Below are 14941 nucleotides of genomic sequence, written 5' to 3'. Positions count from 1 at the left end.
GACTAATCTAAGCGACACATGATGATTTGTTTTAATTTTAATTTTAATTTATTAGTTAATTTGTTGTAAAAATATTTAAATATAATAAATTTAGTCAAACACTTATGTTAGAAAATGGTTGGTAGCTCACCCTTGAACTAGTCTAGCACCTTCGAACAAGTTCTAAAAGAGTTTATTTCCTGGAAATATATATTATTTTAATTATCGAATAAACCTACACAATGAAACAGTTTTTAGGATAAACTACAAGTTTTGTACTTAAACTATTACATTTGTTCTATTTTGGTAGTTAAATTTTATTTTATTTTTAAAAATCATATTTAATGTTTAGTTTAAGATTCAGTTTGATACTCCGTCATTAAAAAGTTGACAAAATTGTTGATATGATATTTTTTAAATTCTTTAAATGATGATATGATATACCTCATGGTGACACGTTAATATCACCATTAAGTTTTCAACAGTGGTGTACCAAAATAAAATATAAATTAAACACTAAGTATGCTTTTGAAAAAAAATAAAATTTAGATACTAAAATTGAAATAAAAGTAATAATTTAGGTTTTAAACATATAGTTTACCATTTTTTAACCCCAAAAGAACTATTTTTTTAATTGTATGAGAGTAAATACAATAGAATATATATTCAAAAATAATTCTCAATTATTTGACATTGAATATTCGTACACCTGACATTATTAGTACTCAAACTCAAGATTTTAAAATATAATAATAATTCTTTTACACTGATAGGGTTGATGCAACTATGGTAAGAAAATGGTAAGAAAATATACCAATAACTATGGTAGAAAAGTTTGAAAAATATGTAGACGTTATTCTTGTGGGGTTCATATTCATCATCTGGGTTTTAAATTTTCCAGGGACAAACCCTTGATTCATTCAGTAAATTGAAATCTTCCCTATCTTTTATCAGTGGTTGGCAGTTGGGTCATTTCTCAATATTTTCCCAATTTTTACTTTGATTTTCTTTAAAAAGAAAACAAAAGTTATAAGCACTCCTCAACAACAGAAAAAGAAGAAGAAGAAGAAGAGAGAGAAACGAAAGCTTTCATTTCAAAGCAAAAGAGAGAAGAAATAAAGAGGGGAATTCAAGGTTGAAAAAGCTTTTTTTTTAATCTGTGTGAAGAAACTGGAGCTGGGCAAGATGATGCAGACTGAGCAGCCTCAGCAGAACAACAACCAGTTGACGGTTCAAAACTCTGGGAGTCTCAGTTTTAGCAGTGTTTTGTCAAAGGAAGATGAGGAGATCTCAAAATCAGCTCTTTCCACTTTCAGAGCCAAAGAAGAAGAGATTGAGAGGAAGAAGATGGAGGTTAGAGAGAAAGTTCAACTTCAGTTAGGCCGTGTTGAAGAGGAAACTAAACGTTTGGCCATGATTCGTGAGGTAACTTCTAACAAAATTTCGCCTTTCTACCCCTTTAATGTTTAACAAGTGCACTTTGGGTTGCTTTCAACACTCAATTTCTGCAAAATTCAGAGTTTAGAGGCTCACGTGGTGATAAAAATTCATGATCTTGGGACGGATTTGAAATTTATGAAAAAAGGTGTCTGAAGTTTAGCCTTTTATGTGTTTCCCTCCTTAAATTTGTTGCTTGTAATGCAACTCTTTAATAAATTAGCAGCATTTTATCTGTCAGATTTGCCATTAACGGGTTTGATATAAATAAAAAACAGAAATTGTTGGTTAATTTTGGGGCTTCGACCATGTAAATCTTTCAGGAGCTCGAAGCACTGGCAGATCCCATGAGAAAGGAAGTTGCTGTGGTGAGGAAGAAGATCGATGCAGTCAACAAAGAATTGAAGCCATTAGGGAATACCTGCCAGAAAAAGGTACAAATTCACCACACTTTGAAACTATTCAACTTTTTTCAGAATTCATTGAGTAATGTTATTCTCCCTAAACCATCCGAGTTCGAACAACTGTATCCGCAGTGTGTATAAAGAGAGTATTAAGCATTTGAGAGCCATGGTATTGAAATATGTTACAGGAAAGGGAATACAAGGAAGCTCTCGAGGCGTTTAACGACAAGAACAAGGAAAAAGTACAGCTGATCACGAAATTAATGGAGGTTAGTTTCTATATTGTAATGTGAAAAAACGAAGATGCAAGAAAAAATCAAGTAAATATTTCTTGTTTCCGATGACTGACGAATGATCTCACCTTGTTGTTATATGTTTTAACTGATTGAACAGCTGGTGAGTGAAAGTGAAAGGTTGAGGATGAAGAAGCTAGAAGAACTCAGCAAGAACATAGATTCAATACATTAATCTAAGTCTCTCAAGTTATGTTTTTAACTGACTAGGTTTGTGTGATGTATTTAAGGTTACTTCGATATTTACATATGGTTGTGTTACTGTTTTTTTTCTTTTTCTTTCGGGTTTGACGTTTTGTATGGTGAATCTTTGTTTTTTCATTAGCATTTGATAAACCCTAGCTGATTTAGAAAGGGAAATACCCTATAAACAGGTTTGTAACTAAATGCATCATTGTGTCTGCATTTTCTTCTCAGATATCTCATGCTCAATCTTTTGTACCCTTTTATTTATTTATTGCAATTCAATGTTCCTTTTAAAAAAAAAGGCTTTGTATGGCCTTACCTTGAGATTGTTGTTACCAGGTGCTCCGGACGGAGGGGTGTAAATTTAAAAAATTATATTATAATATTTTTTGTGAAATTAGATAATCAACATAAAATATAAAGAATATACCTATAATATATAAAGATTTAAAATTTCTAAGAGTACGACCGCATCTCTAGCATTCCCTCAACGATCCCTGCAGCTGCCCCCAAAGTTCTATTTGCTGATGATTTTCAATGTTTTTATTCCTTGAAGTTTATTGTAAATGAATTCTTGGTAGATGTTGCAGTAGGGGGGGGAGTCGACGTACATAGTGTTTACTCCAAGCTCTATTTTTCAATACGGAAAAGACTTGAAGATGTAGAAATTTAAATATCTATTCGAACGTCATCTGAGCATCGGTTACATGAACCGACCTTTAATCTGCAAATTAATCATAAAAGAATTGAAAATAAAAAATCATATTCGAGTCAGACTGTTGAAGCCGTCAAATATTTGGAGTATCTGCAACAGACAAAAGCTGCCACGACGCTTCATTGGGGGTAGGAATTGTGTGTTCGAAAGTTGTGTTGGTCAAGTATCATGGCATTGATGTTATAAAAACAGTTTATTTTAGTTAGTGGTTGTATAACAATCAATTTCATTTGGTAAATGCCTTGAGGACCATATCTCAAAATGAAACCTGTTATGATCTGAAATTACGATATTTACCAGATATTGCATTTAACATGGAAGGTATTCTTTTACACATGGTTTGGAGAAATATTTAAAAGGGAAAAATAGATGGCCTTTTAGTTTGCCAACACGCAGCTTAGGCAAAGTCGACTGTAAACTTTTTTTATAATAATATGAATGATTCAACATTCTCAAAGAAGCTTCTGTTGTAATCCAGCCATGGCATAAAAGCAAAAGATGTAATGTAAAGAGGCAGATGCTTCACTATTTTATGTAGAGACTGCAGAGCATCTTATCAACTACTTTCTAGTTTTTGCAATTTCGCTGGGAACTGTCTTAGAATTTGACTTCATGATGCTCGAACTCGAAACTTTAAGAAATAATAATAATTTCTTTACTACAGAGATCGTTTTGTTGGTATAGCCCGCCATCATGAGTGAAATACTTTTATTCTTTAAATTTTGGGTTTAGATGCTTTTAGTCTTCTATTTCTGTTTAATTAAGTCTGAATGGGTTGACTATCCATATTGTTAAAAGAAAATGATCCTGAGGTCCTAAGCCAGACCCATTTAGCTGTGCTGTTATAGGAGCTATACCAAGCTTTTTTTTCAATTGAATTTCAATACATTGCTCTACCCCAAGGATTCCTTTTCATTCTATCAAAAAAAATTATGTTACTCTGAATTCCTTAACATTTCATTATTCTATTATGAAATTATTTGACCTAAAAGAGAGGAAAAAATTGTTGACGATGAAGTGGACAACAATCGTAGATGGTGGTCGGAGGATTAGTATGACAGTGTGGGTCTGGTCTTTTGGAGAAGAAGTGTGCATGTGACCTTACTTTCTATTGTACGGTTATTTATAATGTCCAGGACAGGTGTCGATTGAGAGTTATCGTAACATTAGTTTTGATTAGACGTCCTAAGAAGTGATGAGTTAGACTAATTAGTCATCAAAAGGGACCATGCGTATCTACATGTTGGTGATCATGTATGGGAGATGCTCGTGGGAGTAATAAGTGATTGACACATGGTCGGTGTTGGTAATTAGTTTGCGGGCCTGAGAGTTCGTGTGAATCTTATGTTCGCATACCTAAAGATTCACATGAGGCATATGAAATTCGTGGGACTAGAAATTCGCACGAGACATGTGAAGTTCGTGGGACTAGAAATTTGTGTATGGCATATTAAGGGATAATAAGACACGCATATTTGGAATTCGAAGGTATATGTATTGAGATCTAAAACCAAACCACATTGTACTACTGATATTTACATCAAACTGTTGCATTTTCCGTTGACATAAAATAGAAATTTGTTTTTTTAACCACTATCCTATGTTACTTCTAACCTCAGCCGCAAATAATTTGTTTCATGCATTTCTACTTATATTTTTGGCTTAATTATAAAATAAGTATCCAAATTATACCACTTTTTACGAATATATGTCTACTGTATTTTTCTGAATGATCTCGATGCCTAATTTTACAAACGTTACCACTTTAGGTGCTCGAACTGTAAACACCATTAATTTTTTCTATTGACATGTGTCAAATTCTGTTAATTTTAAATATTTTATTTAAAATTAAGAAATGAAAATTATATATTCTTAAAAACACACACAAAGATTTCAAAATAGCCCCAAAATGTTGAAAACCTTCATTTTAACCTCTAAATCCACACCGGCCACCGCCCTTTTGCCGTTGAAGAAGCTTCAACCGACGTTACCTACCCCGACGATCAATACTCCTATGAAATCGCGACTGATTGACGTTTTGTGCCCCGTGAACCCTAGGATGAAAATCACAATCCCACGCGATTCCGATGGTCAATTGGCGGCAACTACGACGACGTGTGACTAGGAGGTTGGCGGGGACTAAATCGGCGGTGATGGTCATGGCCGGAAGGGCGGCGGTGATAGGTTAATGTTAAGATTTTTATGGATTTGGGATTTTTTTAATTTAAGCGAAATTAAGGTTTTTTTTATAAATATAATATTATTTTTAATTTAAAAAATTTAAAATTACCCGAATGTGACATGTGTCACTTAACAGAAAAAACTAACAACAATTACGTCATGTGCATCTAAAGTGGTAAGGTTTGTAATATTAGACATTGAAATCATTCAAAAAATATTGTAGTTACCTATTCTTGAAAAACGATATAATTTGAGTACTTATTTTATAATTAAGCATAAAATAAAATTTGGTTTTTTTAACCAGTATCCTATGTTACGTTACTTCTAAGCTCAGCTGCAATTAATTTTGTTTCATGCTTATCAACTTGTAAACCCATTTAAAAATAGAATATTAACAAAGCATAGCAAGGAGGTATATTTTAAATTTATTTGCACCGTCGATTTATCTGACTTTAATGGAGAATTGGTATGGGCGTATGGGTCCAAAACAAGATACGGACAAAAATCAAAGGGATCTTTGATCATACATGTGGATGCAGCAGATCCATGACCACGTGTGAAGCCGACAAGCTTAGACTTGGACGTGTATGTGGATGCATGGAATGCGGTGCACTTATACGGCTTTGTTACCTTTCTTGTATTCTCTCCAAATGCTTGTTTCATAGCCCATTTGGAATTTGGCCTATTTTGCTATTTGCTTGGACCTAAATAAATTGTTTTATTTATTTATTGTTTGATGAACTCATTTTCAGCCATGCTCATGTACCACTACTACAAACGGGGTTTTGAACTTGAGAAATTCATTACAAAATCATAGTCTTATATCGACCATTGTAAATAATTAATTTCCCATACCAACACTTAGATTTTTTTTATTAATCTAGAGTAAATATAAAGTAGTAACTATTCAAAGATAGCTCTCAACCATTTGACATTAAGCGTTTATACCATTAAACATTATTGGTGCTCGAAATTAGAAACTCAAAGAATAACAACAATTCATTTACTACTGATATCGCTTGGTTCGTGCACCAATACTTGATTATTGAAAATATAAAATATTAATAAAAGTTATTAGTTGGCATGTCCTCTATCTTCTAGAGTGTATGTTTAATACATATTCGGAGCAAAATTCTCTTTTTCCTCTCTCTAAACAAAAAATTGTTCAAAAATATTATATTTTAAAATATTAATAAATTAATTTGATAAATATTAAATGCCATTTTTTATGTAAATGGAATCAACTAATTTTATTAAAAAAGAAAAATTATCTAAATTTATAACGAACACATAATTAGGATATCTTACTATAACCATTAATATAAGAAACTAGTAAAACTCGTCCAAAAAACAAATATGAATCGATTTGATTAATCGACAAACAAAGCATAATATGAGATCAAACTATTAAAAAACCACTGACAATTGTAAATCAGAGTCGAGCGTCGTGAGAAAATTAACTTCAAATACAAACCACATTCAAATCTAATTTGAAGGTCCAAAGAAAAGAAAATCAACATGGTAATGAATAAGAATCATTTTGATCAGTCGGTGAAATGTCAAATCCAACTCTATAAAATTAAACTAAAAGAACGATAAATGGTCAATAAAGAAGATTAAAAAATGTGTCAAAAGATAGAAAAATGTGCTATAAAGACATAAAAACGTGTCATAAAAACAAAGTTATTAGAAATTGAAAAAACATAAGAAAAGGTGAAATATAAAAAAATAAAAGAAAAATAAAAAAATACATACGATCAACGAACAACACCAACATTAATACCGTCATCTACCCAAATCAAACGTAATTTGAATTGCAAACTGTTGGTGAGGCCATATTACACTTGAGTTGAATTGCCAGCAACGTAAATCAGACGTCAGACACACAAATGGCGATATAGTGTTGAATAGTATGCAGCTTCTCCAATTTGCATGGAATAGTTTTCACCTCTACACAGTTATTACTTTTTACCTCTTTCACCTTTTATCTTCATATCAACACCATGCATTGACTTTGTTTCCATGTACTAAATTAACTTACTAATCAAATTTTACAGCAGTAGGTATGTCTGGAACTTTGTATTGAATTACTATCCATAACAAACAAAATGCACGTTTTCACAAAGCTTTCGGATCTCATGCATCTTTTCATTAATAATTGATCAAAATTAAAAATAATTTTTTATTCATTTTTATATTTCTGACTTATGGAAATACAAATCTAGTCCACTTTGGTATTTTTTTTAGCAAATGCCATGACATAAATTAAGGTTGTTTTTTATTATTATCTTGGATGATGACAAAAGAGGAATGATTGACATTATTCTTCCAGGAAAAATAAAACATGTAAAGAATAAGATAAGCATGGGTTTAGCTATAATCTAATCAAACGCCACTTCGAAGCACTATCGCATATTAATAAAAAAAATCACTTGATAATGTATCATTGCTTCAACAATTTAAGTAACCAAAATAATGTAAAATTGCTTATTCCAATTATAATACATATTAAAATATTAATTTTATATATAATAGTGTGTTGACAATCACAAAATAATAATAATAATAATAACATATTTATATGATTTTTTTAAAATACAAAAAATAATTTTTTTATAATAATCGACAGTATAACAGAATAATAAGAGAATACCTCAAACCCTAAAATTTTATATATATGTATATGCTTATAGTCTTATACGTACACAATAATCTTTTCTAAGAGCCGCGTATACAATAATCTTAATCGCATAAAACTGTATCATATCACGATAACTCCACCTCAAAAATATGAAAGGATATGTAATAGACTACGATCTCGGACAATGTTTCTATTTTATCCATTCTCCTAACAAATAATATAAAAAACTTAAATAAAATAAAATTCAAATAAAAAAAACTATAGTAATTAATATCCTCACCAACCAACTATATGTAAAAATATCTATTTTTAACCATAAATTTTTAATTTTATAAATTATTTTGTTCGCAGAAACTGATGATCCGCTGTAAAGGAAAAGAAGATGAATTATAGAACACCGAGCAGTACTGTTTTATATTCTTACCTAACATCAATAATGGAAGTTTTCTATAAGACAATCAAAGGAAGTGATTTTTTGTTATCAAACTTTTCAAAATTATAAAAAATAAATATTTATTTTGATTTTTTTAATAAAATGGAGATATTTTTCTTAAAAAATTAAATCGTTAATTTATTGACAATTATTTAGGGTATAGAGAGACTAAAATATTTTGTTACATTTGAAGGGTAAATTACATATTGAGCCTAAATCTTTAACATCCATTCTTTAATAGTACGATTAGTGAAGTGATTTGCTAAGGATTTTGATTGTATTAGCTTAAAAGCAAGGTATGGTTCTTGGAATAAAAAAGGGTAATGTCGGCACGGTCCTTAAGTTTTTTAGGGCTATAACGGGGAGCGATCCAACTTAATCTTGGAAAAGGTTGGGTTTTAAAATAAATGCATAAATAAACAAATTTGGAGTCGCCATCGACCCTTGGGTTAGGTAGGTCGAATACCTAAAAAAATCTTTTAAAATAATTTTACGTTTTAAAAGATAAAAAGTGATATGTGTTTAACCAGAAATTCGTTTTGAAAAGGGTTTGGGAGTCGATTATGCGTGGGGAAGGATTAACATCCCTACAACGCCCAAAATCGGCACCTAAGCGATTATACGCCATCTAAATGTTGAAATTGGCAAATTTGAATATACATTTAAATTAAGATCATTTTTTATATAAATTAAAAGGGGTATTATTTTGTATGAATAATTCTCGAAAATACATTCCTTGTCAGTTAAGGGGCATTTCCATAGATTCTACATATGAGATAATATTGCCCTAATTTTTAATGAATTACAGACATTGACTAAATATATTTTAAAGAAAAATCATTGAGATGTAAAATATATATGTTGTTTTGTACGACCAATTCTCGGAAACGAACTCCTTGTAAATTAAGGTACGCTTCCATAAATTCCTCGTTCAACATAATATTGCTTCAATCAATGGTTCATATGTAAAAAAAATTAATACACAAAGCAAAATTTATTAAAATTCTAAGGCATATACAAGCAGGTTAAGGGCTAGGATCGAAACATGAATATGCTAAAATGAAGTACTAAATATAAAATAACAAAGATAAAAGCAAATGAGAAGGACATAATAGTAAACATGGAACACAACATGACGAAAATGCAAATATCTTACAACATGCATACTAGAAATGAAATAAACCCAAAAATGTTATGCATGACTAAAATGAACAATATAAAAATAAGGTTCCAAATTTAAGAGAAATCCATAACAATGGCTGACAAACAAACAAGGGCTAGAGTGAAACTAATAGGCTAGATCAGAAATAAACCAGAATTACAAGGACCTATTGATAATGATTTCATTTTGTTTTATGCAACCAAGTTAAAACAATGGTCGAATAAAAATTAAATAAATTTAGAAGGTCCTACAACATGAATATCATGTGTCTACACACAACTAATTGAGGATCAAAGAGTATTAGACCCAAAGTTTAATGACCATAACAGTTATTAAACCAAAGCTTATCAGAACATGCATGATGACTAAAATGTAAGTAAGAATAAATTTGGAGTTCATATCATAACAATTGAAATCTGTATTTAGTGGCTAAAATGAACTGAGTACAAAGTACAAGGACCCGGAGATGAGTTTACCCACGCGTCCAAAACTAGCACACCCTTCTTCAAAACGACATCGTTTTGGAATAGGTATATAAACCCAAACTATGACCGAAAATGGCCTATCTCCCTAATTTTCTTCATTTTCCTATCTCTCTCATAAAAGGAAAAGAGAGAATTCTCTGCCTTTTCTCTTCCTCTCATCGCTGGGGAGAGGCTGAAAGCCTCCGACCACTGTTCACCGGAGCACTCCACCGTCGCACACAGCGACTGACGACCTAGAAAACTACCCAAAACAATGCTCAGCCTTCCCTAAACCCAAAAACATACCTCACTCAACCTAGAACTACCCCTAGCGTCTTAGATCTAAGAAAAACGAAGGGGTTACCTTCGGTTTCCGATGGTGCCTCTTTCTCCGGTGGTGGGAAACTTGGCTCCGGGTGGTAAGTCTCTCTCCTTTCTCCCTTTTTTTCTTTTCGATTTTTTCTTTGAAAAATCCCTCAAAGCCTTTTTGATTTTTTGTGTTGTATTCTCTATGTTTTCTTACATTTTTGTTCTTCGATTTTTGTTTGTGGTTGCTCTCTCCTCGTTGATGTCTTTGTTGAGGTGTTGATATAGGGGGTCTCCCTATTTGACTTTGTTTTTATTGCATGTTTTGGGGATGATTTTGTTGATATTTGTTTTTGTTGTCTTTGTTTTATCTTTGCTTCTTTCGGCTTTGGGGTGGTCTGTCCGAGGAGAGCGGCTTGGCGGTGACGGCAAAAACACAGGGGGTAAAAATATTTAACCCCGAGGCTATTTTCATCCGCCTCGAGGAAGCTGGTGACGAATCCGGTGGTGGCAATCATCGGGCAATAGGGAAACACGGGCGCGTGCAACTCACACGGGGAGCGCGTGAGAGTGGCGACTTGGCGTGTGGTAGTTGTTGAATAGGTCAAAACCCTGGCTTGGGTTAATCTGATTCGTTGGATCAGATCTGATCGAACGGTTGAAATATGGTGGCGGTTGGAGGCTTGGTGCAGCTAGGGTTTCCTAAACTCTTGGGTTGCATCCAGGTTTTGGGCTTGCTTGGGTTGTTTGGTGCTTTGTAATTGGGCCCCCGAATTGGGCTTGTCGTTTGTAATCTGAAAATAAAAATAATATTAATAAATAGTAATAATAACGATATTATAATAATAAAAACCCAGACAAAAATGGGTGTCTACAGGTAAAGTATACAAATAGCCCCTCAACTATAGGATGATGCTTTGTTGAGTCACTCAACTATTAAAAGTTACGAAAAGGTCACCCAACTATTTAGTATGTTCCAAACTCGTCATTTTCCGTTAAAAATTGACAACAATTTGAGCTGGATGTTAACCTGTTAACTGAGATATGATGGTTTTTTTGGATTATGAGATCAGATTTTATCATATCTCATTCATCAAGTTAACATGTAGCTCTATCTGTCATCAATTTTTTAACGGAAAAAGATGAATTTGGAACATAATAAATAGTCGGTGACCATTTTGCAACTTTAATAGTCGGGAACTCAACAAAGCAACACCCTTTAGTAGAATGATCATTTTGTAACTTTTAATAGTCGATGGACTCAACAAAGCATCATCTTATAATCGGGGGACCATTTGTGTACTTTACCCATAAAAAATTATATCTTTGATATATTGATGGTTTTTATCATAATTAGTAATATTTAATTTTTTATTGAATATATATGTGTAACATCATGGACGGAAGCGTGATTATATGTTAAGAAGACGAAAATATGACGGAAAGTCTCACGTGCGACAACCTTAATATACGATTAAGGAAATGCGCTACCGGTTTTGTTATTATTTTTTTAGCATTTCCGGTAAAAAATTACCGGAAACATTATTATTTCTACGGGTTTTGTTATTATTAGGCGCTTTACCGGTTTTGTTAACATATCCGGTAAAGCGCTACCTAAAACATTATTTTTTTCTACCAGTTTTGTTATTATTGGGTACTTTACCGGAAATGTTAAAAAATATTAATGTTTTAGGTAGAAATAATAATGTTTTAGGTAATTTTTTATCGGAAATGTTAAAAAAATAATAACAAAACCGATAGTTCCTTTTATTAGCCATATATTAAAGCTGTCGTACTGTAGAATTTCCCAAAATATGATATATGAAATGAACGAATGTCTGATTGAAATGATTGAATGTTTACCCTATTTTGTTCATTATGAATTGTCTAGCCCTATTTTTCTGGTTGGATGAGGTTACATCTTTAATTTAATTTTTGACTAAATCAAGTTAGTAGTGTTACATCTGAACAATTATTGATTACTGAATTGAAAGACAGATTAAATAAAAACACAACTAACCATAATCTTAAACCCTAATTTCGCATGTTGCTATGATTAATATGGTTTCCACATTCCACGACAAATAAGTTTATAAAAAATCAAATAAGCAAATTTAGTAGCATTCGGCACAAAAAAGTATCCCTTAATTCCCTTAAAAGTTCAACCACGGAACCTGTATTCGTCACAAAATAATTAGTTTTCGGTTCTTGTGTTTCCTCTCTTCGACTAATTTCATAATTATGTTTTGATTGGAAACACTATTCTTGTCGATAATAGTAAATAAAAGAAGATGAGAAGCTAAAAACCAAATTTAGTGGATTTAATTATGCTAAAGTTGTCGTTAATTATGCATTTGGCATGTTCCCCGACAGTTTGAAGCGATTGAGATTATTGTAACATAGAAAAGACAAAGGATTCTTGAGCCTGCTAAAATATTTTGTTTCAATAATAATGTTTTTTTGCCTAATTGCAGTTTAGCATTTTTCCTTATATTCGCTCTGTGCTTTAAAATTAATGTTAATTAATTACCTGTTATATTTGTTTTCTTCTTCGCTAAATGTAGAAACTAACAAAGTTTGTACGTTTCCCATGCAAATTAATTGATATTTACTATATGAGTTAACTATGCTATATATCACGGAGCTTAAGACGTTGTATTATTTATACTATTGAACTTTCTACTTATCTAATAATAACAATAAATTTTGGTTTTGATTTCAATTATACCACTAGATTGTTAAAAATTAAATGGATTTTCGTTGATTTTGTGAAAAAACAATCATAGGAGAAGAAAGACGAGTGAAATACGAACGTTTTGATATTGATTTTGCTACGAAAGATGATTGGTGTCGGGCAACTATTGGTTACCAATGACAACCAAAAAAGTTTAGCACAAAAAACTGAACCTTTTTAAAGTTTAGTATCAAAATGATACACATTTAAAGGTCATTGTTTAAAACAATGTCATTTTGAGTATCAATAGTAACGTCAAAATGATATTATTTTGTACATGTCATCACAATGATAGAAAGATTCATCCATATCATTATGGTGTTAAAATTTAACGGCACAACAGCATAATTGAAGTCAATCAAAGTTTAATGTTATAACTGGGGAAATTAAAAGTTCAATTGTATAAATGATCCACCACCTAAAATTTAATGGTATATGATGTAATTTACCTTTATAATATTTATGTATATTATTCGGAAAAATAAAAAATGTAAATTATTAACCTCTAAACCTAACGAAATTCATTGACGCGTCTCTCATCTCTTTTTCTATTAGGCTGTGATGCTTACGATGATGGTAGATGTTTCATGTGGGGGGCAGCTAATGTAAATTAATTAATAATTTTTTAATGAAAGATTAACACTTCAAATTTTGTACTGAGCTTTGCATAGGAAACACAATGAATAAATATAAATCGAATTCCCCCCAACCCCCATGCAGTAGGTATCCGATGCTCTGTATTTAATCCATATAATGAAAATAACTTGTATCCACAATGTATTTAGTGGCTAAATTATTAAAATAATACAATCTTATTTTTATATTAAAATAAAACCTAAAAAATTTCATTTTTTTCAAAAATATTTTTTATTTCTATCATATAAGAAAAAGACGTGCTTATGTGATGGTGCCTTTTGAATGATTCTTTCTCAAGAAAGTACCTTTGTTTACATGACAAGTCACATGTGTTATTTCTCTAAATGTTAACATCATCCTTAGACCTATCACGTAAGTAAAAATACTTTATTAAGGAAGAACCTTTCAAAAAACGTTATCACGTAGATGTATATTCATCATGTACGACATAAATAAATTATTGTTTATCAAAAGAGTATTGTTTTAATAATTTAACTGTATTAATTATTGTTCAGTTTGAGTATCTAATTATGCTTATTATTACAACATGATATGCTGTCGCTATATTTGCAGTAAAAAGAACCCGTGAGTAATGAATAATACTAGGGTTTTTTTTTTGGTTACAATAATAATAGGGTTTTTGTATGCTTACTTCTTTTACTAATCCACAGCTGATCATTATTAAAGTTACCGCAATTCGAAAATACCTGCTTCGGTGGGTCACGCGCCACGCATTTCGAAATGACCTTATTTTTTAACAGTGGTAATATTTTTAATATTACTAATTATAGAAATAAAAAATGATATTGAACAGTAAAAAACAAAAAGAAAAGGTTGGAAAAAAATGGGAAGGGAATGCAGTGAAGATCCGAAATGTGTAAGTTAGTGAGCACGCGCGCTCTTTTGTTTATTGTCGTCTTCTCCCTCTCCAGAGCATCTCTTTTCATCTGTTTTACGTGAGATTATGGAGTAATTAAAGTACTCAGTACTGCACAAAAACACCGGCAATTTGCAGCCATTTCCTTTTTCACGGTTATTATTAATTTCTTTTGTTTGTCCTACCGTTTCTTAAGAGGGAATGACTAATCCAAATCAACTTATTTTACTAGATTAATCTTTTAATAGGATTTTCTACGTATTTAAACTGAAGATGTGTTTAAACAATATCATACTATTATTATTATTTTAATGCCTCGATATTGTAAACTCTCTGCATTCCTTCCCCTCTCTCTATTTCTTTATCTTACTCCTGCTACCTATATTTGTAAGCCAGCTTGCTCTCCAGATTCTCCAGTTTTTTGCATTTGCATTACGCTTTTTGCTTCTGCTTTGAACTTCAAAGTTGAATCCTTTTCAACTCTTTCATAGGG

General features: G+C 31.6%; 1 protein-coding gene across 3 annotated transcripts; it reads left to right on the top strand.

Moving 5' to 3' along the window:
• The first annotated feature begins 1027 nt into the window (after positions 1-1027).
• Positions 1028-2554, top strand: LOC120180827 (probable DNA double-strand break repair Rad50 ATPase). 3 transcript variants are annotated; one of them, XM_039186118.1, is made up of 5 exons: positions 1029-1202; positions 1296-1404; positions 1740-1850; positions 2009-2089; positions 2205-2554. In XM_039186118.1, exons 1-5 carry the CDS (start codon positions 1165-1167, stop codon positions 2286-2288), a joined length of 423 nt encoding a protein of 140 aa, XP_039042049.1. In that variant the 5' UTR covers positions 1029-1164; the 3' UTR covers positions 2289-2554. The 3 variants fall into 3 exon arrangements, with proteins under 3 accessions (XP_039042047.1, XP_039042049.1, XP_039042048.1); XM_039186116.1 differs by having other exon boundaries at positions 1028-1404; XM_039186117.1 differs by having other exon boundaries at positions 1035-1404; positions 2214-2554.
• Positions 2555-14941: the final 12387 nt, after the last annotated feature.

This window comes from Hibiscus syriacus, unplaced genomic scaffold (genome assembly GCF_006381635.1).
Source record: "Hibiscus syriacus cultivar Baekdansim isolate YM2019G1 unplaced genomic scaffold, ASM638163v2 tig00112503_pilon, whole genome shotgun sequence".
Classification (NCBI taxonomy): domain Eukaryota; kingdom Viridiplantae; phylum Streptophyta; class Magnoliopsida; order Malvales; family Malvaceae; genus Hibiscus; species Hibiscus syriacus.
Note: the sequence above shows the minus strand (reverse complement) of the source record. Positions and strands in the feature narration are given on the sequence as shown.

What these genes read in the sequence shown, in the direction of transcription:
- LOC120180827 (XM_039186116.1), top strand. Translation starts at nt 1,165, where the DNA reads ATGATGCAGACTGAGCAGCCTCAGCAGAACAACAACCAGTTGACGGTT. An exon ending in GGAATACCTGCCAGAAAAAG is followed by an intron (nt 1,851 to 2,008) that starts GTACAAATTCAC and finishes AATATGTTACAG; the next exon opens with GAAAGGGAATACAAGGAAGC. An exon ending in TGATCACGAAATTAATGGAG is followed by an intron (nt 2,090 to 2,204) that starts GTTAGTTTCTAT and finishes ATGTTTTAACTG; the next exon opens with ATTGAACAGCTGGTGAGTGA.